The sequence below is a fragment of the Leptinotarsa decemlineata genome, unplaced genomic scaffold (genome assembly GCF_025532065.1).
Source record: "Leptinotarsa decemlineata unplaced genomic scaffold, Ldec_3_MD MMD2_P_RNA_scaffold_2, whole genome shotgun sequence".
In the NCBI taxonomy this organism is placed as follows: Eukaryota; Metazoa; Arthropoda; class Insecta; order Coleoptera; family Chrysomelidae; genus Leptinotarsa; species Leptinotarsa decemlineata.
In genome coordinates this window covers 12,534,162-12,560,311 of record NW_027412529.1, presented here as the reverse complement: position 1 = coordinate 12,560,311, position 26,150 = coordinate 12,534,162, and the positions used below count along the sequence as shown (strand labels likewise).

General features: G+C 36.0%; 2 protein-coding genes across 2 annotated transcripts in view; one reads left to right on the top strand and one right to left on the bottom strand.

Annotated features, from left to right (window-relative positions):
* The window catches only part of Gyc32E (Guanylyl cyclase at 32E), a 211,426-nt gene that overhangs the window by 4,811 nt on the left and 180,465 nt on the right, over positions 1–26,150 (bottom strand). Inside the window, exons 17-21 of the mRNA XM_074183625.1 lie at positions 17,416–17,608; positions 16,574–16,748; positions 16,322–16,512; positions 8,754–8,868; positions 5,755–5,918 (exon numbers count right to left, since the gene is read on the bottom strand). Of these exons, the coding sequence (XP_074039726.1) occupies positions 5,755–5,918; positions 8,754–8,868; positions 16,322–16,512; positions 16,574–16,748; positions 17,416–17,608 (838 nt within the window). The remainder of the gene's footprint in view (positions 1–5,754; positions 5,919–8,753; positions 8,869–16,321; positions 16,513–16,573; positions 16,749–17,415; positions 17,609–26,150) is intronic.
* The window catches only part of LOC141485938 (uncharacterized), a 171,191-nt gene that overhangs the window by 4,162 nt on the left and 140,879 nt on the right, over positions 1–26,150 (top strand). The gene's annotated exons all lie outside the window — the stretch shown is intronic.

Below are 26,150 nucleotides of genomic sequence, written 5' to 3'. Positions count from 1 at the left end.
AGCACTCAAAGTTTCGATTGCAAAATTGACAGGAAATTCAGTCTCTGTAGTGTGGCTGAATATTTCACATGTTTCAAAATGTGTGAAACATTTTTTACGCAATTGCGATTGAAATAGTATTATTTACTGCCTGAAGGATTTGATATTGGTGTATAAATCAGGGAGAAGCTGATTTTCTCCTTGCAATCTCGAATTCAGTTCGTTCATATGATTTGTCAAATCGACATAGAAGGCTAACTTCCACATCCATTCACTATTTTCTAAATCGGCAAAAGGGCGCTGCTCCTCATTAAAAAAAATTGCGATCTCTGCTCGAAGTTCAAAAAAGCGCTTAAGGACTTTTCCGCAACTAAGCCAGCGTACGGCAGTATGATATGGTAAATCATTTTCTCCAATCTGTTGAATAAACTCGCGGAATTGTCGGTGATTCAGCCCAGTGGATCTAATGAAGTAAACAACTGATATGACTCAGTTTTGGAACTTCAGACATATCCAAACATTTTCCGCACAAGGACTGTTGATGAATGATACAATGGTTTTGAACTACCATCATTTTCTACAGCCTTTGACACAAGTGCAACCACTCCTTTATTTTTACCATATATATTTTTGCCTCCATCTGTTGTTATTACTGGCATTTTCAACTCCGTTAAAAATATCTGCCCCAGTTGTCGTGCCGTGAATACTATCAATATCAAGAAGTTCTTCATACACTTCATAGCTTTTATCTACTCCTCGAATAAAAATCAACACCTGAGCAGTATCTGACACATCCGTTGACTCATCCAATGCTAGTGAAAACCACTGATGATGTCCATTTTTGTCAGACAGTTGAGATGATATATTTTCTGCGATGTCTTGTACCCTCCGAGCCACGGTGTTTACTGACAAACTGACACTTTCAAATAAATTTACCTTTTCGGGACATATTTCTTCGGCTACTGTAATCAAGCATTATTTTATCATTTCTCCATCGGTGAATGGTTTGCCACGTTTTCCTATTTCAAGAGCCAGACGAAAGCTAGCGCGAGTTGCAGACTCTTGTTCAGTATTCGCTTTGGTAAAAAAAGATTGCTGCGATTTGAGTCCGCGTTTCAAAGCTTCAAATTTTTCCTTCCGCAAACTTCCTGTATACTAGGAGTAAATTTGAAGATGTTTCGATTCATAGTGTCGTTTAATGTTATAGTCTTTGAGAACAGCTATGGTTTTCATTACAAATTAAACATAGCGCCTTTCTACTGGACTCAATCACAAAATACTGAAAGTTCCATTTTTCTTGGAACGTTCTGCATTCACTGTCGATTTTTCGCTTCTTTTCCATACTAACAAATCACACATAAAAACAATAAGTCAAATCAAAATGCTTTTATTGATGGGTGTTACTTTATTTCACAATAGACAGTTTCACTTTCCTACGCAGTCTAACTCGCAGTTGCGCCGCTAGCCTTTTTATATGCAATTATTACTGCCATCTCGAGATGATCGGAATACACTAGCTAGAACCAGAACTTTCTCAAACCAACGCGGTAATTCCAAATATTCAATTATGCCTAATGCCACCTAGCGGGTAGCTGAAAAAGATATTACATAGTACCACTACTCGCCATTAGATGTCGTTAAGTGTCACAATACACAATAATAATAATAGAAATGCAAAAAAAGCGAAAGTTTGATTATGTCACGCACTTTGCGACTATCCTTGTCTAGAAATATAGTCAAGGGCAGAAATTGGCCCCTGGAACAAACTGAAAAAATCGTTATGACCCGAAGGCTTCAAAGTTTGGAGAACCCTGTCCTAAAACATCGAAAAATGGTTGGAGATTTGTCTCTCTTATATTGATACTTTCACGGGAGGTGTTCAAGTGACTTGGTACATTTTATTCCACCAAGAGAGGTACACATCACAAATACGTGACGGACTGTGGCTGCTCATCGTTTCAAGGTTCATTTCAGTACACCTTGAACTTCTTTGTTCAAGTAATCTTTCATCTGGAGTACTGCATTTATGTGGAATGAACTTCCTGAGAACGTTTTTCAAAATAGATTTGATCTACATCGATTCAAATCCAATGTGAATCGTTACTTTCACACAGACACCGCTCTGAGAGCGCCTTAAAGATTTACTTGTAATGCTTGTGTTCTGTCCTTCAGAAAAATCTAATATTTCTCCTGTTTTCGACATAACAGAAAATTAGGTCATCTTGGTCAAGATAAGACAAGAGAGTCATCCCTAGACAAGAAACGACAAGAGAAATCGAAAGAAAGGTAACACCATGATAGTTCAATTTATTTTTCACGCACAGTTCGCCAAGAGCAATTTTCTTCATTTCATTTCATTCATTCCATGTGTTTTATACATGGTGTAACTAAATAAGTAGTGTAAAACATTCAAGGAGGCGATTTCTCATCGAAAAAAAAAAGGATTTTTCATATAAAGAAATTTCATTGGAGCATCCCTTTATAAGATACAGACCCTTAAAGGGGGTACATAAATTTTGTATAACAATTTTTTTCACAAGCACTAAAAAAGTTACAATATTGAAATCAACCTGACGTTTTGTACTACCAAAAAGACACTTAGCCAGAAATTTATTTGGTTTACCCCATGGTTGTGAAAATTTATTTTCAATGTAACTTTTTGTCTTATTATTTGTTTACCATTCAAAAATTCATTTCCGATAGCATGTTTCATTCTAAACAAAAAATGTATCCTAGGTTTTTTGCCCAAAATAAACCAGTTCGCAACAAAAAATTATTTTAGGAACAATTACAGAGATACATCGTCATAAATGAGAAAATACGAAACTAATCTATATAGTAGGTCGCTATTACCGATAGTGACAATTAAATTGGTATGACGTTGTCAGTTTGTGAATTTTCGAAATTGAATTAATACTAATTGTGTGTTGTTGTTCTGTTCCTAATTTGTTACTTTAATAATTCACTTGTGATCAAAATGGAATACACAAATGAGGAAATGGCTGAGATGCATTACGTTTACAGTTTGTCGCAGGGGAATGGGTTAGAAGCTTCTAGAAGATATGCTGAAATGTATCCTCAACGGCAGCATCCTTCACATAGAATATTTGCTTGACTTCATCAACGATTACGCGAATATGGTTCATTCGACAAAAGAACGCAGGATTGTGGTCGCCATCGAGAAGTACGAACACCACAGCTTGAGGAAACAGTACTTAATTTGATTGAAGAACAACCTACTACCAGTACTAGAAAGATTTCTTTCCAGCTAAATTTTGATCATATGACGGTATTTCGAATTTTAAAGGAACAACTCTTATACCCTTACCATCTGCAACGAGTACAGACACTGTTACTGCGAGACTTTCCGAACCATCTTGAATGTTGCAATTGGATGCTGGAAATGATAAGAAAGAAATTGTGACTTTCTGAAGACGATACAATTCAATAGACGAATGTAGTTTTTCTCGTGATAAGATTATTAATTTTCATAATTACCCCATATGGGCTGATGAAAACCCTCACGCTATTGTCGAAACTAACCATCAAGAACAGTTTTCTCTTAACGTGTGGCTCGAAGTTATTGGGGATGATTTAATTGGGCCTCATTTTCTACCTCCTCGATTGAATGGTGAGGCATACGTTCAATTTTTAAGAGAAGTGCATCTAGTACTGCTGGACGAAGTTCCTTTGGGCGTCAGAAGGGATATGTTTTTTATGCATGATGGGGCTCCCGCCCATTTTAGTCAAGTGCACGTCAGTATTTAACTGAAACATATGCAAATCAGTGGATAGGTCGAGGAGGACCACAGAACTGGCCCGCTCGATCCCTGGTTCTCAATCCTCTTGATTTCTCTATTTGGGGCCATTTGCAGCATTTGGTTTGTCGTACTCCTGTTTGCGATGTAAGGACTTAGTAACGTGGCTCAATGCGCCGACGTCTAGCCGCATGCGTGATGTATGAAGGTAGACATATTGAACATTTACTATGATTTCTACATGTTGTGTGTTTTGTTATTAATGAATTAATCGTTCAATCGTTTAATGCAGGTACTAACTACAAAATAACAATAAATCCAGTTCGCATTTATGACGATGTATTTCTGTAGTTGTTCGTAAAATAATTTTTTGCTGCGAATTGGTTTATTTTGGGCAAAAAACCCACGAGACATTTTTTGTTTAGAATGAAACAGACTATCGGAAATAATTTTTTAAATGGTAAACAAATACTAAGACAAAAAGTCACATTGGAAATAAATTTTAGAGGTTGCGTTTTCCACCCCTCACAACCATGGGGTAAACCAAATAAATTACTGGCTAAGTGACTTTTTGGTAATACAAAACGTCAGGTTAATTTCAATATTGTAACTTTTTCAGTGCTTGTGAAAAAAATTGTTATAAAAATTTTTTGTACCCCCTTTAAGGGGCTGTATCTCAACAAGGGGTGCTCCAATGAAAGATCCTATCTTTTTTTCGATTAGAAATCATCTCCTCTAATGTTTTACACTTATTCAGTTACACCCTGTATAGTATCTGATGTTGTTACTTGGTAAGTACATAATGTTGTTATAGATCTGACACGAACTTCTTTTTGTCTTTCTTGAATTTGAAATATTTCAATAGCGTCTTGTGTGTACGACATAGTGCAATGTAATTTTTGTTGTGCGATTAACTTTTTTTCCGGAGTCTAAATAAATACTTCAAACTTATACGACCAATGGAATACTTAAAAGTTATTTGGTTGACTAAAATATACATTGATGATACCAAGAGAACAAAGACTTCAGCAAGTTGTCGGTATAGAGTGAGTGTCCCATCTTTGGAATTTCCAGATGAAGCAGTGAAATTATCATAAAAAGTTTCACGTGAATATTCAGATACCAATGCAATCAACTTTTTTGGGATATTCGCCAACATACAGGGCATTCAGTGAAAGTGCGGCTCGCCAAATGGAATCGAATATATTATTTTTCGTGTTTAGATTCCGTTAGGAAAGTAGGTATATTTAGAAAATGTAGAATTGTATGGGTATGTACCATGAAGTAAGAAAGTTATGCCAGAAATAATTTCAAAAAATTGATATATTCATCGCCTACATTTTCAATAAAAAATTCTTTCAATTTCCTTTTTTATTTTGTTTTTCTAATACTAGATGAATCGAAACTCCTCTCGGAAATATGAAAGTAAGGAATTTTGTGATAGCAGTTCGTTTAGGAGATTAAATCTTGATAACGTAAAGACTGTTATAGGACACAAAAAACATAAAAAGAATTGATCACCCTCATAATTCAACCGAGCCGAAACAAAAAAAGACGAAACTGGACAAGAGAATTCCCTCTCTCGTCGAAAGAAACGGTTTTTGTGCCAAGACGAGAGAGAATTTTTCTTTCGGCTCATTCGAGACTAGACGAAGGAAAACATTTTCTTTTCTTGTTTCGACAACAGGCAACTCTAGAGTTGACCAAGTAATTTCACTATTTCCATTGTAGACGAATACCTATTAGAGTGCAACAACTGAATTAACTGATAGTTAGATTGCCACAAACATTTTTTCGATTTCTAATCATGAATTATTCACAGACAATAAACAAAAAAATTCAATGAGAAAAATAATAATTCTCAATGGATCTTCAACATTTAGTCACTATACCCTTTATCAATAAATTATTTCAATAAACTGGGAAAAATGTCATTTTGTTTAAACATCATAATTTTTTTCATTGTTATAAAAAGAAAATTAAAGAACATTCTTTCAAACATCAGTGATTTGTTTACCTCGCTTTCTATTCGATTGAATGCCCTCCTAGCTCTTTGATGGAGTTGATAAACTGGACAATGCGACTGAGGATGACACGACTGACACTTTTCATCTGAATGGCAGTCGCTTTCCAAATTCACTCCGGTTCTTTGCAGCAGATCGGGAGTTTTGTTACTCAGCCCTGAAAATATCATCGAATTACTTACGGAGCAACGTTATATCGATATATTTCGACACAATAACAGAATATACCGTTTTTCACTTGAGAATGAGAAAGTATTTCATATTGTCTAATTCTGTGCTGGGATTCTTACGTTGAGAGGTGTCATCTCGCAAATCCCTAGCTCGAACAATTTTCGACTTTTGACATCAGTCGCCGAGAAAAATTAATTCAAACAGAATTAATTGTTAACTATATTATATCAATTGTAACAAATGCCTATATTTATTCTTTAATATCTATTTTAGATATGACTGTTAAAAGTAAGGTTTTATGTTGTAAGTGACAAAGTATGCGGAACGAGCGTAGCGGTGGCTCTTAAATTGAAATCAATATGGGATATGCGGATGTAGTCAATATTTTTTTCAAATTGGACTAGAACTCTCTTGGCATCCCAGATTCGATATTAATCTTATCAGCCATTTCTGAGGGATGAAAACTATAAAATTATTTCGCACATTCCCAAGCCATTACCATCTCCAAATTTTTATCATCTCCAAGCCATTCGGGTGGACAACTGTTCAACACCAAATGCCTCCTCATTTTCAAGGTGAAATATGGTATATTATTATTTGAACAAAATTACTTTATTGGGAATCAGTTGGGAAAACAACATTGTTCGAAATGAAAAGTTACCTAGAGTTTTCAATTTCGGGAGATATTTAAAAGAATATATTGTCGAAAATACAGTGCTTTTCAGATAAAAGTATCCACCTTTAATAACTTTTGTAATACTGGTATTTAGGAAAAATCCAATAACAAGTCAATTCATGTTGGAAGGGGCAAGTATTATGGCTTATTTAAACTTACTGGAAAAGCCACCCCCTCACCCCTAGCATCATCCCTTTTTTTTTAAATTACTTCTCATATTTTTTATGTAAAATTTGGATACTCCTTTTTGAGCAGATTTCAAAAATGTATAACACTTGTAGGTTAAAGTGGTTAGTTTATGAGATAAACAATTTTTCTTTCAATAGCACAAATTTTACTTATTTTTTACTTTCACCCTATTTGCCTGTACTAAAATGGGTTGTACAACAGTTCAAACTCTTTAATCTGTTTAACTGTGCTATTTATTCTACTTCAAAAATCCAAACAACAAAATACTCTACTTTTTATTGAAGTTTGACATTGTCAACTAGAATTTGTAGTCACTATTGATAGTGTATTTTGATACATTATTTATTTTGTTTCGCTGAAATGGTTTACTCTTTGCAAGAAAGAATTGAAATTGTAGGTTTATACTACCAAAATAATAATTGTGCAAGAGCTGCTGCTAGAATATTTAACGAATTACATGACGGAAGACATGCAACTCATAAGTATGTAATTCAACTGATGAAGAAATTTACCACAACAGGGTCTGTTTGCAGTAAAGTGCATAAGCGAGAGGGACTCGTAAATAACGAAGCAATCCAAGTGGCAATTTTAGGGCAAGTCAGCTTAGAGGCTCAACAACCCCAATCGTTGTCAACAATAAGTAGAGCGATCGGTGTTTCATCTTCTACAATTTTCCGAGTTCTACATAAATTCAAGTACCACCCATACAAAGTTAAGTTGGTGCACGAGTTGAATGAAGATGATTTTGATCGTCGTCTAGAGTTTTGCGAATTAATGACGCAATTTATCAATAACAATCCACAATTGTTAAACAATATTTGCTTTTCTGATGAATGCTCATTTTCATTAAATGGCTTAGTAAATAGGCATAATTGTAGATATTGGGCTGAAAAGTTAAAAGTTAAACGTTTGGTGTGGTATCCTAGGTGACCACATTGTCGGACCTTCATCAACGGAAATTTAAATGGTGAATCGTATCTTGAGTTACTCAGGGAAGGGGTTGACCCACGTATTACAACAATAATAGAAAATGATGATAACCTTTCCGATGATTTACTGGTATTTCAACAAGACGGAGCTCCCCCACACTATGCTATGCCTGTACGACAATTTTTAAACGAAACATTCCCCGCTCGTTGGATAGGTAGAAGAGGGCAGATGATGGAGTGGCCACCTAGGTCACCGGATTCAACACCCCTAGACTTTTTTTTCTGGGGGTATTTAAAAACAGAAGTTTATGCTACCCAACCAGAATCTGTGGATGATTTACGAGAGAGGATAGAAAATGAATGTCGACAATTAAATCCAGCCGTATTAGGCAATGTCAGAGAGGCATTTCAAAATGCCTCTCTGACCATTCACTTCCATTGTATGGAAGTGAATGGTACTCATTTTGAACACTTATTGTAACTTCATAATAGATAGCACAGTTAAAAAGATTAAAGAGTTTGAACTGTTGTACAACCCATTTTATTACAGGCAAATAAGGTGAAAGTAAAAAATAAGTAAAATTTGTACTATTGAAAGAAAAATTGTTTATCTCATAAACTAACCACTTCAACCTACAAGTATTATACATTTTTGAAATCAGCTCAAAGAGGAGTATCCAAATTTTACATAAAAATATGAGAAGTATTTAAAAAAAAAGGGATGATGCTAGGGGTGAGGGGGTGGCTTTTCCAGTAAGTTTAAATAAGCCATAATGCTTGCCCCTTCCAACATAAATTGACGTGTTTTTGGATTTTTCCTAAATACCAGTATTACAAAAGTTATCAAAGGTGGATACTTTTATCTGAAAAGCACTGTATATTACATTTCCTGAAAAAGTATTTGTGCCTCGACTGTTTATTTATTTTTTTTGAATATTCGAAAGAAATGTTCATATTTTTTCGATTCAATTGGCTATTAGTGAATGTAGATAAACGTAATGAAATAATTTACATTATATATACGTACTTTCCGAACTGATACTGCTAAATAAGTTGGAACCTATTATATCTTCCCTTATTCTTGCCATTCGTTGTACTGGGTCATCGCCAACTAACCAATACGTCTGCATATCACCTTTTCCCTGAAAAAATGAAAAAAAGATCGTTACTATATTTTTGTTTTCCGTAGATGGAATCAAATATACCTCTTTTCTGAAATGAAGCCTATTCAGGATTGAAGTCAATTGTTAGATAATTTAAAGAAATCGTCTCAAACTCATAAAATGTTTTTGGGAAAGAAAGTTTTTGGCTTTCTACTACTCCATCTTGATACAAAAAAAGTGATGAGGGATTCTTCCAAAGAAAGAAAGGAAGTAATCAATTTGAAAATAAGTAATAATAATAATAATAATGTTTATTTCCAAAGAAAAAAGTTACAATTATATCAATAACAAATTGCTTAATTAAATTCAAATGTACTAAGTTAAATAACATCATTCAATACTCTACAAAAATTGCATTTTGAAATAAACAAACGAACCACTAAGGCTAAGAAGCCAGCGCGTGGTTATGGTACGTTATATTTTGTAACACAATTTAGTGTAATTGTTTGAAAATAATTTCTATATTTAAACAAACTATTGTAATAATGATATTCTATACTACATAAACAAAATAATTAAATGATCATAACATGAATAATTTTTTAAAAGTTGCGCGCCAATGTGTATGAGAACCATTTTTTGTGACAATGTCATTTTTGTATAGTTTTTCTATCTTTCAATGAATATTACCGCAGGGAATTCGGGTCTATCAGATTATGTATTTTTTTCCTCTCTATTTCGTGAAGGTACTGCTTTGTTTTTTTTTTTGAATAAAACAATTGATGTTAAGTCTTTGATGTTCTTAGGGATATTGTTAAATATTCTGGTGCTCAGATGAGTATATCCTCTCTGACCAATAGTTTTGGATGAGTACTCAGTGCGCATCATGTTTTCTTTTTTTGCCCTTGTATCATAATTGTGGTCAATATTTCTCAAACGACTTTTATTTTTGTATTGATCTACCGCTACACGTAGAAAGTAGATTTGTCTGAGGTCCAGTATTCTACTTTCCGAATATAGTAGGGTCGATGAATACGTTTGACATTTATTAAAACAAATCTTCAGGAACTTTTTCTGCAAAATATCTAGATGATTCAAATAACTGCTGGCGACACCACCCCAACCTAGGATTCCATACGACAATCTAGACTCTATTAGTGCATGGTACAGGATTTTCATTTGGTGGGTATTCAATATATCTTTAAAGTATATAAATTTAGAAATGATACTCCTCAGTGTACCTACAGTTTTTTTTATGTGAACATCCCATATGATGTGTCTATCAATGTAAACACCTAAATATTTAACAAATTCTGAGGACTTTAATTGAATAATATCATCAGCATTTTTTATTTCAAGATAATTGAAATTTGGGATGTGGGATGAGTAACAAGCGAAAGGTAGGAACGAAGTTTCCTCAAAGTTCAGTGTTTATTTTTTTTTTTATTGAAACAATCTATACTTTTACTCATATCACTTTCGACTTTCTTTTTCAGATTTTTCCAGGATGCATCTTCATAGAATATTGCCGTGTCATCTGCAAAACTAATGATATCTCCGTTGATCTGTGAGGTGAGTATATTATTCATGTAGATAATGAAGAGTACCGGTCCCAATACTGTGCCTTGCGGCACCCCATATTGTACTATTCTTTCTTCACTTAGTGTATTGTCGATTATCACCTGCTGCTTTCTGTTGTCCAGATAGCTTTCAAATAACTTGTGTACATTTCCTCTGAATCCTAGGTCTTGCAAATCCTTCAAAAGCTGTTTATGGTCAACAGTGTCGAATACTTTTGCAAGATCCATAAAAACAGCTAGGGAATGTTTTTTGCTGTCCAGGCTGTTATATATTTTTGTTGTGAGCGCACAAATTGCATCTTTACCGAATCCAAATTGTTTTTGAGATAAGAGTTTGTTTTTATCAAGATAACTGACTATTCTGACCTTCAATAGTTTTTCTAAAATTTTTGCGATATTACTGATTAGCGTAATGGGCCGGTAATTGAGAATTTCATCATTCTTCCCACTTTTGAATAGTGGCTTTATTATCCCAAGTTTGAGTATTACAGGCCATTCTCCATTTTCCATGATTTTGTTTATCAAAAACGTGAGAGGTTTTGAAATTTCGTTTTTGATTTCTTTCAGTAACTCTCTTCTTATTCCATCAAAACCGGGAGCTTTTTTGTCTTTCAAATCATTTATAATTGTGATTAATTAATTTTCTGTTACAGGTGAAAGAAATATTGAAGACTGTGTCTGCGTTCCTTTCAGCGGTGGAATTGCAGGCGCCCTAATTTTTTCAGCGAATTTTTTTTTTTAACAATGTATAATGTTCATTGAATAAGTTTACTATTTCATCTCTATCAGTAATTGTTCTATTCTCATGTTGTATTTGGTTTATAATATTTTGTTTTCTGTTAGCTGATAGCTCCTTCACTGTATTCCAGATGGTTTTACTATCACCTTTACTGAGGTCGATTTTTTGTTTATAATATGAGATTTCAGCTTTTTTTATTAATGTATTAACTATATTTCGATATCTCAAATATTCATTTTTTAGGATGACATCAATTTTGTTCATTTTGTACTGTTTGAATAGCTCATTTCTGTGATTTATACTCTTAATTAAACCCTTTGTTATCCACTATTTCTTTTAATTTCACTATGCTTCATTTTATATGATTTAGAACAGTTTTTAATTTTATTTTTTAAAGTAACTCTATACATGGATGTGTAGATCATGCAAAGAAGTAACTTTCAGACACAAACTGAAAGAAAGTCCTCCTGAAACAGCTACTTTCATATAAACATTGAATTACACGAAAGAAAAAAGTTCTTTCGAAACAAATACTTCTATATGAACACTGAATTATACAGAAGATACTTTTCTCTATTCAGTTTGTATATCGAACATTTGTTGAGGAATAAGAATCAGATATCATTCACATGAGTTCTACTTTGAATGAATGGTAACAAATTGCACTCACATAGAACACTGTCATACTCACTGGTATACACCGAAGTTTCGCCTCAAGACACTTACCCCAAGGCTCTTCAGTACCAAATTGGATAACATTATAGAAAATACACACAATTTATTCATGAATTACGATTTTTTAATGTCACGGAATAAGCTTGATCTGCTTATGTCATCGATGACATCGTAATGACATTTATTCACCTATTTGATTTAATCCCAGCCAAGAGGAATCTTATTTGAATTGCCAAAAACATTCTTTCCCAAAAATCAATCACTCTTAAAAATACAACCCCTTCAATTCATAGAATGTATTATGGATATTTCAAGAAACAATAAGTAGAAAGAGAAACGTTCAACAAAAAACAGAACCTGAGAAGCAAATTCAGCATGTCCAGCGTAGCATTGTCAGACTATATCTCCAGTGCTTTCTCCGGGGTATATTGAATCCGAAGTGTTGAACTTACTAGTGAGTCTGGCGTAGTTCGATATTTGTCGTGGGATACCTGTGAGACGAATACAGTCGAGAACAGTAGGAGTAACAGATGAAATATCGAGATTGTTTCTTCGAACTCCGCAGACTTTATCCAGACCACTCTGTTGAGATGGTTGTTCTGATTATTGGAGTCCTTAGTGGAATGATGATCTGTCTATGCTCGAATCGCAATGTCATGTCAATTTGCTGCACTACGGCAGACATCTTGGCCGAAGAAATGCAGAAGGCAGTCATCGTTGGCTATTTGATGAAAATCCATAATTGACGTATTTAAAAAACACTTTACTGTGAGATTTTCACTATACAATTTTACAAAAACGCAACACGTGTTTCGCCATACAATGGCTTCTTCGGGCGTGTATTTACTAACTATATTCTACATATTCAATGCTGGAAATACCTTATTCTACAATTTGAAGTACCTACCTTTCAAGTCCCTGATTCTTACCTAAGTTTGTAATGAATTAAATTACCTGATCTCATGTCCCAGTTTCCACATTTGAAAAAATATTCAATATTCAATTCTTATTGACCATTCAGTAAATTAACCAAATTCCTGAATCTACTAATTTCTAAACCTTCTAGAAGATTGAGTTTCAAACTCTTCTCTTCTAAATGTAACACGTCGTATTCATGATTCAACTCATGTTCTTCTGCTAAAAGGTGATTTGTAAATTTGAAATTGGTCTTACTATTTACAAAACAACTTCTATGATCTTTGATTCTTTGGGAAAATGTTCTTCCTGTTTGGCCAATATACAGTTTTAGGCAAGAGCCACAAGTCAGCTTATATACTCCTGATCTATCCGATACCGAAGTTTTGTCTTTATTGTTTTTGATTAATTCACTTAGACTGTTATTCGTTCTGTAAGCTACATTTGCGCATTCTTTCTTCAAAAAACGAGCAATATTATTGGTTGATCCATCCAAATATGACAATGTTTATAACTGACGTTATCGCATCTTGAATTTGGGTAGACCAGGTCCATGGCTTGCTTTTGTAGTAGATAATAGCATTATCTAGAGGTGGGTTAAAGGGCAAGACAGGAGTGAAGGTGATCGCATTGCCGACTCTCTAGCCAAAAAAGCGGATGGGCTAAGAACTTCAAGACCCAGTGATACCTACGGCCTCATGACTTCGATGATTGCGAAACTAACCTAACGTCATACTCATGCTCAATCCCTAAAGATATGGGATGGAATCAAACAATACAGTCTTGCCCTGGGAAGCTGGTGCCGAAGAAATATCTGGAAAAACCTATACTTAAAACAGAAGGATTTCTGACTGGCCACTATAAACTAAGGAAACACCTCCATATTATGGGTCTAGTGAACACACCTCTGTGCAAGATGTGTGAACGGAAAGATGAAACTGTCAGTCATGTCTTATGCGAGTGTCCGGAGATATCGTCAATAAGAGAGTGTGTGTTCGGCGAGTTTTAACCTACACCTGCCGATATGAAGGAGATGTCTCCTTGTGACCTGTCCACCTTTCTGGAGAGGACAGGATGGACGATGACCTAGGAGGACAACTCCTCGGGAGTTGTAATATAATACTTTTATTTGAAAGGCCTCAGCCCAACCAATATGGAAGCTGAATTGGATTCTACTCTGACTGAGTCTGCTCCTTTGTTCACAACAGTAAAATATTGGGTAGCAGAGTTCAAGCAAGACCGTACTAGCTGCCACGACGAGCATCCAAGTGATCGGTCAAATGCGGTGACGACTCCAGAAACATTGAAGGAAATCCACGAAGCGGTACTGAATGATCGTCGACTGAAAGTGCGCGAGACAGAGGTGCCGCGTTTGCTCACTTCCGAGCAAAAACAGTGTCGTGAAAATGTTTTAGTTGAGTGTTCAGCGAAGTTCCACAGCAACAAAGCCGAATTCTTGTGTCGTTTCATAACCATGGATGTAACATAGGTTCATCACTTCAAACTCGAGGAAAAAAAACAATCAAAACAGTAGACTCAACAGGGAAAACCGGTTTCAAAGGAAGCGAAGACCGTTTCATCTACAGGCAAGGGCATGGAATCGTTTTTTCGGGATGCGCGTGAAATAATTTCCATTGACTATCTTAAAAAAAGGTAAAACTATCGAGAGTAAATATTATTCGAACTTATTGCAACGTTTGAGTAAAGAAATCAAGCAAAAACGGCCGCATTAGGCAAAGAAAAAAGTGTTTCGGAATCTTTTGATCCAAAACTTAAAAAAATGGCTCATTGGTCAAAGATTTTTCAAAGATGAAAAAGTGATGTCAGCAGTTGATGGCTATTTTGAGGAGCAAGACAATTCCTCATTATGAAAACGGTATCGAAATCATTGAACGTCGCTGAGAAAGGTGTATAGAGCTGCAACGAAATTATTTGGAAAAATAGTAATATAGCTAGGAGAGTTCTCAGCCATTACTTATAGAAAAACACGTGCAAATTTGAGCAGGTCTATTCCGGCGATTTTTGGACAAAGCTCCGTGCCTCATCTCGGCCAGACATTCATTCTGTGTCAATTGGGCCTTAGATTTTCAGAGCCCACTCCTTCACTTTTGCCTTCATACTGTCGACCAATCCGAAGCTACTGCGCCTACATAGGGAAATTCATATCAGTAGATGAACGTATGTTTGACCTCACTCTTACACACTCACTCTCACTCTTAAACACACACACACACACACACTCACACACCTTTTAATGAAACATAAATTCTTCTCCAAATCTAAGGATATTTTGCTATCTTTTACATGGAAATGACGTCACAATTTTCGTAAGATTCTACGAAAATAAAAAAATACGGTCAAGTATAGAGAATGAGTCGATTTCGGCTAAGAAAAATCAACCGCCATAAATATCAACAATTCGCAATTACTTCCAAGATCTCAAGTTGGTGACGAGATTAAGGACAACGTCTACCATGCCGACAACCTGAGTTCGACTCTCATTTCGATAAATTTCGAAATTCCCTCAGCTGCCGATGACTACGTGACTGGTACGCGACAAGGAGACTCCAGGGTGAAGGCCTGAAGGGTGGGGCCCGAGGAGCGGGCGGAGTCCCAAGGGGGTCCACGCTCTTTGAATCTCTCCGATACTCATTCCATCCTTCTCTGCATCGATTACGTCACATGTTTCTCTCTCCCACTCTCTGAAACACACGTACCTTGAGTTGGGTGTACCACAAGGTTTCGATCGGATGTCACGAAAATTGTAAAAAGTTCAGCTTCATAAGACTATTCACGGAATTTTCAGTTCGTACATACGTTGTTCATCTACTGATTTGAATTTCCCGCTGTACGCACGATTGCTCGGGTGGGCTCGGGAAGTCTAAAGCCCAATAACACAGAATGGACATCTGCAAGAAACAAGGCGCGGACCTTTGTCCCCTCCGTGTGAACTGGGCCTGAGGTCCAAAATCGCAAGAATGCACCTGCTCAAATTTGCACGTATTTTTTCATAAGAAATGACTCAGAACTCTCCTAGCTATATTACTAAAAATGAATAAATACCTATGTTTTCTTTGTTGGGTCAGGTATTTCTGGGACCACCCGTACTGAATTTTCATTTATGAATCACTCTGTTGAAATTTTCGTTAACTTTCACGAAAAAAAAAATTCAGCAATTTTCTACCCAAAATCTTCGACGTGTAACGGAAGGTGAAAGTATGTACCGTTAGATATGAATCGACAGTTCAGAGTTAGGAATTGACTTTTTTCATCTTGTGAAGACGCCAATTTGGTTGGTGAAACGCGCGTCGAAAAGAGTACTGCATTTCTGGTGAATGGAAAAACTGCTTGTTATGGTTTCTCTTCCTATATTTTTGTGATCTATATTGTTCAACTCCAAAGATTGAACATTCTGGATTGAATTAAAAACCAAATGGTTGGAAGAAAACAATTGTATTTGGAACTTACTTGGTCCCTTTTCGCTGAATTCAACAAAGATTGCGTTATGATATTCAACAATTCTTTGGGTGCTGATACTACCGAAAAAAATAAATTTATCAGTTCCCTCCTCCATGATTCTCACCTTGATGGGTATAACTCCTCTCTCCTCACAAGTATATCCACCAAGTCTTTGTAAAAGCAAATAAGTTGCATGCGATATGTGAATTCTGAAAGCTTGACCTGAACTTTCCATCCTGGATGCAGTGTTCACCGTATCTCCAAAGAGACAGTACCTGGGCATCTTTAGACCGACCACACCAGCAACCACGTGACCTGTTGATGAGGAAATGCAAACAAAAATGTTAAAACTTTTCTGAGGGTTTAGCAGACCAACCTGAGTGAATTCCTATCCTCAGTTGTAGAACTTCACCCTGTCTATGTTTAATCTGGAATTTTTTTATTTTAGTGAGCAAATGGAGCGCCATGGAAGCTACTTCACCAGCATGTCGATCGCCATTTCTCAATGGCAAACCACTCACAACCATGTAAGCGTCTCCGATTGTTTCGACCTGCAATGAAATTATTGGATGAGATATATGAAATGTCGTAGAATAGGAACTTTCATTATTGTTCAACCTTCGAATCTGGTTGATATAGAAAAAACTGGACAAAAACGCATATTGATTTCAATTTTCCCAAAGAGATGCAAAGTACTGATTGAAAATCTCTATACTTGGATACATTCTTGAATATTGATCCACGCAACAGACAGGAAAATCAATAATCCAACCGTGTTTTCCAATCGTTTTTTGGAAATAATAAGTTATAAGTTATAAGAAATAACGAGTTTTCAGAATAAATATTTGCAATCAGAATTTCTTACAGCCTTCAAAAAATAACACACATTAGAAAAAAATATAATGTCTTAGCTGTAGCAGAAACTTGAAATACTTGAACTTCATAACGTGATGGAAGTTTTCCTGAAAACACGATTTCAATTTGCAAATATAACATTGAACATTTTGGAGCGCTGCAAATAACGTTCTGCGCTGGAAATAATGGTTCTGAGTTTGATAACAATTTTTTCAATTCGGAGAAATAACATCTGGCATATTGATTATGCCAAAAAAATGGATAACTGTGGTTGTAACAAATACGGTTCTGATAACAGAAAAAAAATGAAAACAAAATGTATCAACAGGACAATATGTATCAACAGGACTCGTGAAAACTCACCTTATAAACGTCGTAGTGGGATATGATTGAGTCAAAACAAGTGTAAAGATCATTGAGCAAATCGATTACTTGTAAAGGAGTACTAACAGCAGACAATTCTGTGAATCCAACGATATCACTGAAGTATATTGTTACACATTCAAAAGATTCAGCTTCAACCTTCTCTCCCTTTTTCAGAGCATCCGCAACAGTCCTGTAAAAATGTCGCATGAGGCATAAGGTAACTTCAAACCAGAAAAAAATGGGTTTATTCATGTCATATGGGAAAATGTTTGTATTTCTGTCATTTATATTGTCATTACGTCGAGGTGTACCACAGGGGGCAATTCTGGGTCCCATTTTATTAACCGTCTACACTTCTAAATTCGTTATCTTTACAAGATATTGTAATACTGTTGTTAAATTTTTTTATGTTGATAACACACCCAGATATATTTCAATTTTCATGCTCAGAATACTTTTACTGTTTGTCGAAAAATGAAGATATTCGAACAAAAGTCTGAAAACCTGCTGTGCGATAGAAAGAGGTCACATAATGAGGAGTTTGAAAATCTGGAACTGTTGAATCAGTATTATTATACAAATTAAGGAGAATTAGAAGAATCTAGGCCGACAACTTCTGTCACTCTAAGTATATTTCATTAAAATAACCTCAGAGTTTATAGATTGTAACACACTTTATTGGATAAACGATAAAAATTACGCTATTCGAGTCCTGAATTCTTCGCAATTGAATGACCTGAATTGTGTTTATCAGCTAGTTATCAGAAAAGTCGATAAGAATTTACTATTATTGATTTTCGCACGATCAGGCCTTGTCTCCGAAGCTAAGACACATTTGAGAAGGTGCGCCAGCATGATTAACCAATGACTACCTACCACACCATGAGGTGGGTGAACATTGGGTGCGAGAATCATGTGCCGTGATGATAATGAAATACTCTCAGGGCTACGTTATGTCAATGAATATAGGTTGAGACTGTATATGCTGATATGTTAACAGCAAGTGCATTAGGGTTTCAGACGCCTCGCGGTAGGCCCTGCACCTTGTATCGGGAGCTTCTATACCCATTATGCGACGGTGGTGAACTAAGGTGTTATAAACACCATCCTGGCAGACCATAATGACCCGTCAGTTTCTGACTGCTTTACTATTGTAACCATTTGCATTTGTATATTTGTTTATTCCAAATTTTATATCGACTCTTTCACCACCCTCAAAGACTGATGGGGCATAAGGGGGTGCGACAGTTAAACCGTCGAGTATTTCTGAAGGCAACGAATGATGGCAAGAGCGAAACGCAGAAAAGTAGGGGACTGGTGGGGTCGCTCCGAAATACATCCTTTCTGAAGATCCGCTCTGTTTGTACTCTGACCTGACCAGATGTTATGGTGACGTGAGTCCGGCAGAGTGGATACTGTTCTTGAAGGCATCTCACTATTTTGTCGGGTACCGCAAAGTATCTAAGCAAATGCAAGAGAAGCTCATGCGATGTTTTATCAAATGTCTCGCGATGATCGATCCAGGCCATAGAGAGGCCACGCTCAAACTCTATCGTCACACATTTATCAATGAACAGGTTCACTGCGGTGAGTATTTGAATGTATAGGATGCTGATGAACAAATTATGACACAAATTAGAGCATTGTATCGGTCTGTTATTTTTGGGAATCTACAAATCCCCCTTCATTGGGGATAAGGACGATCCGTCTCTCGACGAACCAGTCCTGAATCAGCTATGCCCGGAGCAGCAAACTTTTTGGAAACCACAAGGGCTTTTCGAACGTCATCCGAGGTTATCGGGTTGTAAGAAATGAAAATGAAAATTTGATAACACGAAATGAAAATTAAAAATTAAAGAATTTCAAGTTACTTCATGACGTTTCGATTGTTTGGGTGTTCGTCTTCGGGTGCTGACGTCTCCGAGATCTGACTATTTATTGGTCATTCGAGTGCTTTCACCTCTCTCCGCTTCATCGTTTCAGCGGAAGCTGGCCGTTTGGCGGGCGTTGGTCGTATTTCGCTTGATTATAGGTTTCCATATGTTGCGTATATCTACCCCAGTTTAACTAAATGCATTATTGGACAGCATATAAGCGGCTTCTTTGAATTTTCTTCTAAACCAGTGTTCCTCCTTGTGGATGATGTTATACTTGGACACAATTTTTCTCATCCTTTCCGACAATCCTGTGATGTAGAGAAGTACAAGTAATGGTTGTGGCGGCTTCTCTTCCTTGTGCGGTTCTTGTCACAACCAGTACTTGTACTTCCCTACATCAGAGGATTGTCGAAGAAGAATTGGGTCGAAATATAACATCAGAACCTGCTTCAGATCCGGAAACACTATCCGTAGACAGTCCATGAAAACCAGGTCACCAAACGCGAACTGCAATTCCAAGAATTGCATTTACCGGACACCCTGCGAGTGCGGAGAATCATACATCGGTGAAACTAAGAGACCACACACAACGAGGAGAAACCAGCAAATCAGGAATAGCAGGACATGTTTGGACCTATCAACATATCATCAAGTGATCTCAAGCTGAAATCATCCACAAGGAGGAACGCTGGCTTAGGAGAAAATTCAAAGAAGCCGCTTATATGCTGTTTTCATATAATGGCTTCACATAAGTGTGCCCTTGAAAATTTGCCACAGCATGCTTCGGAATGAAGAGTTTTTTTTAATAATTGACAATTTTGCATAAGGTATCGATCGCAATTAGGTGGATTTTCCTTTGATATCTACATGACAATCCAGAATAGAGTTGAACGAATACATTTTGAATGTGATTTCAATAATAACAAGGGAATTAAGGGACACAGTTCACCCTTGAAAAACATTCAATTCTCAATTTACATTATTAAATTGAAATAGCTTTTCAAATATTTGCTTTACGGATTGGCTTCTTAATTGAATTTTGCAGGGAGTAATTTCGAAATGAGAGGACGGTTGTTTGACTATATTTTTGTTTTGAATATACGTATACGAGATGTTTGAATGAGTGTGGTCACTGTGTCATATTTGTTTGGAGGTTTCATTAGTGAAGCATGAGATGAAGATTCATGAAATGTAATGTTTCTAAGTAGATTGAATTGAACACTAACTCATAATTTATGGTTCATAATGATTTCAGTGCCTTATACAAGGACATCCTATGAATATACAGAAATAGACAGTCACGAATAACAGAAACACATTAATCATTTATGAAAATAACAATGAAGTAATTGATGTAATCGATTTGAAATGATGGGATGATTATTTAGATCCAAAAATTTATATTTACATAGTCATCATTTTGAGCAAGAAATTTGTGTGTTGTTTTCGCCTCTGAAAGTTCAAAGAAACGGAGACTAGTATTTTGGACCAGAAACATTTAGGCATTTCAGGCATGGTAATTTCCATATGAGTAATAATAATAATAATAATGATCATAATTTATACTTTATTGTCTCAAGAAGGTATTCTTATTGACAGAGTTTACATAGCTAAGATATAAAATATATTTGAAAATATAGACTCACAAAAGACATTAAAACTAAAAACAACATTAACAAATCTTTCTCAGTGAGATTTTTGTCATAGGTATATACAAACATATAGTACAAAATAAATAAATAAATGTATGCGAAAATACGCTAGCACATGTACGAATACATACTATAAGTAAAATAAACAAGAAATATCAATTAGATATGATCACCGTAAAATTTCTGCAAGCTATAATAGGGCCTGCTGATTAAAACTCCTTTGATGTCTTTTCGGAAATATTCAATGTTCAGATTTGCTTCTTTGAGACATTCAGGCAGGTGATTGTACATTTCATCACCGTTATAAAAAAAAGAATCCTTGATTAATGCGGAGGAAGGGATAGGCAGTTTCAAGTTATTTTTGTTACTCATGCGGGTGTTATAATGGAAATAATTGTTGTTATATCGCAATATATGTTTTCGAAAGACACACAGTTTCCAAAATAAAGAGTGCTAACACTGTTCATATTAATATTCGTTTTTCTTTAAATATTAGCTTGCATGATTCACGTGGATTCATCTTGTATATGTGTCTGATTGATCTTTTTTGTAATTTCAAAATAGAATTAAGAAGGTGGGAACTGCACCCCCCCCAAAAAGGTATACCGAATTTCAGGTGCGTCTCTATCATAGCATGATACGCAGTTTTTGCTGTAGAGCTTCCAAGTTCTCTAGATATAACTCTCAGTGCATAGCACCCCGAGGTAACTGTAGCCCTCAGTTTTTTTATTTGGTTTTTGAATTTCAGACCTTCGTCTATATAAAGTCCCAGAAACCTAGCGCAATCTTTATTTTCAATAGTTCCGTTAGCTATATAAGGGTAAATTGTCAGGATTACATTCAAAAGAGATCATATTTGTTTTGCTGATTTTGAATGATAATAAATTTGAATCACACCACGACTTTATAATTAAAATGTCTCTGGATATGTTTTCATGAAGATTATCCACTGATACACTATGCCACAAAATTGTGGTACCATCTGCAAAAAGAGTTAGTTTGCCGGATATATCTATAGTTAATAAGTCATTAATATATACAAGAAAGTGGATCTGGCCTAGTACTGAACCTTGTGGCACATCCGAATTGATTTCTAGTTTTTTTTGATAGTTCGTTTGTCCTCACCATCTGACTTCGTTCGGTTAAATATGACTGAAACCACTCGAGCGTTTTTCCTCTACAACCACAATAAAACAACTTATGCAGGAGTAAATTTTGGTTAACACAGTCGAACGCTTTTGCGAAATCGCAGAAGACTGCCGCAGCTACATCTCCAATGTTAATATTTGCATATACCTCATACAGAAAATTCAAAATATTTGGCAACATGTAGAAACTATACGAGTAGAAATACTTTGAAATAAACCAATTTCGTTTGATTTCCTAAATTTTTGTTACAGTCCAGGTATTCATCGTTTTCGTTTTTCATCGATTTCATTAGACATAAATTCATCACTGGCAGCAATGTCAGTGATGAATTTATGTCTGATGAAATCGCTTGCAAGAGAGTTTAACAGCTTCATCACCTTTCAGGCACGTGTGGTCTCAGTTATGCAGACCATGAAAAAAGTGAGTCTTTCTCAGAGGAGATTCTTGGACGTTGCTTTGTCAGAGCTAATCCAATCAAATTTTCATTCATTTATGTGTTGGTTAGTTTCTGTTGATCTCTCAGTTCATAAACCAATTATTTTTGCTGTCCGATCACAGGTGAATTAAAAACACCTCCAGGATGCCCAGAACAAAAATATAAACTTGCCTCTGTACCTATCCCAAGGTACTACATGCACAAGTTCAGTTTCAGTAAAATCGGTAGTGTATAAATTATCATGTGGGTCATGTCCGATGTTTTATATAGGTCAAACCGGAAGAACGTTCATAGCTCACATGAAGGAACACAGAAATAGTTTCCAGAATAGCTTCCCAAACTTCTGCTACCTCAGTTGTCGGTTGATTGGTCAAACCACCAACATTGTTGTCGTTGAGTTCGGGTTGAACCGCGTCTGGAGTTTTGTATTCGACGTTTCCGCTCTCATTTTGGAGCCATTTTCAAGAATTTGATGTGACTTGACGCCAGGGCCTTAATCTGCCTACTCCCCAGGTCTTTTCAAGAGTTATCTCTGAGATCTCAATCCGCCTACTCCTTAGATTGAAGTGAGGTGTCGATGGGTGTTCGGTGGTATTTATGTCGGTGGAAGCTACTGAAGTGAAAATGTGGGGGCGTTGGTTCGGGTGATTACCATCACTGAACGTCTTGGTGGGGTTGAGCATCGGGAAATTGGAGATCTTCAGGGAGTTGGAAGTCTCTGACCGTCATTACGTTTGTTCAGGCAGAAAGGTCGCTTTTTGAATTCGATGGCGTGGCGAATTATCCGAGCTTGTAGTGGTCTTAGAATCCGCAAAGTCTATGTTGTATCCTGTTTTTTGAAGATGTTTGGACAGGACTGGGGATGGGTCTGACTTTTATACAGCAAGTTGATGCTCATATACTCTACTTGTCACATGTCTGTTAGTCTGGCCTACGTATGTTTTATCGCAATCGGAGCATGAAATTTCATATATACCCTGAGATTCATCAACAATTTTGTCTTTGGGGAAACGAAGGAATGTGGAAATTCAATTGTTGGCGGTGAATATCGTTTTTATGTCCTGTTTTGAGAATTTGGCTAATTTTGTCATCTACATTTTTAATGTAGGAAAGAAAAGCTTTGTGGGGAACATTGCTGTCTTTTGGATTTTTGGGACTGGACGGAGAAGTTTGTGAATACATTTTGAAGGAGAGCTGATTTGAAATGGGCCAGCTCTTGTGGTTTGTTGTGGTGGTTTGTGAGGTTAGTAGATCTGTAGATGAGAGAATTCAAGACGGAGTTGGTTTGTGCTAGATGATGGTGGGGGTTGAGGTATCTATTTGTGTGTGTTGGTTTCCTGTAGACCATGTGGGTGAAGGAGTTATTAGATTTTGTGATGATGACATTTAGGAATGAAAAGAAGTTATTGGTTTCAATTTCCATTGTGAATTTTATATTTGAGGGTGAAGGTCGTTGAGATGCTCAGGGAAATTATGGAGAGTTTCGGAGCAGTAGGGTCATTTGACAAAAATGTCATCTACGTGTCTGAACCAGCAAGAGGGTTTGTGGTCGTACCTGTCAATAGCCTTAGTTTCGGTCTTCCATTAAAAGGCTTGCAAGGATGTAGGCCAATGACCCAAAGCCATCCACATCTAACCTCCGAGTCCTAGTTCACAATCTATCCAACAAAAATACCCACAACATTTTAACGAACTAGATTAAAATTATTAGGTCCAGTGGCGTCTCAGTCGGCACCGCAGCCAACAATATCAACAAAAAAAGAACGCCGCTGACTTCTTCTGTAGTTTTTTATTTCTTCAGATCAAGCAACTGATAATACAACTTTTTGTCGACTGTGTTTTCACAAGCTTCGTTTCCGAAAAAAGAAAATCACTTCTAAAAACTATTTACAAAATAAAAACCAAAAGCCGTGAAAACACGCCCGAAGAAGCCATTGTATTGCGAAACACGTGTTGCGTTTTCGTGAAATTGTTTAGTGAAAATCTCACGATGAAGTGTTTTTAGAATACGTTCAAAAATACCTGGAGTATTCCTCATGACATTGTAATTATCAATTATTCGATTCCTCAAGTTATTCACATGTAGTACAGATGATCCTATGAATAGAAATCTAGAGGCTCCATATCAGGACTGCCAGATGGCTACTTTTGAGATCCTGATTGAGATTAGGGTAGGTGATGTTGAGATGCTGACGAGTAAGATCCCTGAAATGAGCTGGAGCCTCGTACACGTACCGACACTTCTTCCAACAAAATCGGTAAATGATTTCGCAAAAAGTCCATGTGGGATTCACCTGTAAATCTTCCTGGTAGAAAAGATGGGCCAATTAGGTAACCACCAATCATTCATAACTAAACAATCAGCGAAAATTGTTTCTGAGAATGAATTTCTCTAATAACGTGGGGATTTTCATCTCCCAAAAATGGTCATTGTGAAAGTTCATGATAGCATCCCGTGAAATATTTGCTTCGTCAGTAAATAAAATATTTGACAAGAAATTATTATTGTGTGGATCAACCACCTACAAAACATTGATCTTGGGTGAAAATCCCAAGACGGTAGAGCTTAAACCAACTGTATGTGATATGGGTATAAGAGGTTTCTTTTTAGAATTTTGGGCTGACTTTGAGCTGCAGTGCATTCTTCATTGTACTATTTGAAGGATCTTTTTTTCACGCATTCAGGCATTGTTACAGTTTCTAGTCTTTCACCACCTGCCTTTTTATCAAAACTCCCATATAATCTTGAATTTAGAGTTCTAAATGTTTCAACACATGGAATTACTCTGTTAAGATATCTGTCTTGGTGAATTCTACGTACTTCTTCCGCATTTCCATATCCATAAATAAAGTGCATGTCATGATGACTTTCACTAGTATGACAACACCATCACTGTCAGCTGGTCTCCAAAGCAGGTATATGAAATAATACTTCTAAAATGAATACTGTACACCATTGCTATCATTTCCATATCAATTGTTATATTTTAAATTTGAAATACAGCTTTTTCTAGCTCTCCTGCCAACAACTCACGAAATCCATTAGAATTGTACTGCCCTCCGATTTGACGCATTGTATTTATTATGCATATCCATTTTGTGTATTTGAGATGTACATGATTCATAATCCTGCTGAATAGATGGAAAAGCTCAATACAGGCTTTTTTCAAACCTAGGTATAACCCATACATTCAGCGAGATAATTCTGATATATATTATTTGAAATATTTCATGTACGAGTATGTTATTGAATGAATAAATTACTGAATTACTTTAATTTTGTTTCTCGATAACGAAGCTAGATATGAAGAAAACACAAGCGACAAAAAATTTGTATTTTTAGTACATACTTTTTTTCCCAAAATTGTTGGTGTGAGGATATTTATAATATTTCATGAATATCCTTTTTTTTAACTCCAACGCCTCAGAAACGGAGCAACTTCGGACATATATGTTCATAAGAAATTTCTGTCTCAAAACGACCTAACGAATCTGAAGTTTTGTATCGTAGTTAGAAAACACCCTGTATACCTGGTGTAACAAGCATAACGGGACAATATACATCCAATTCAATTTATTGTCAATATAAATTCCAAATAAGTTTATTTCTTTGAATCA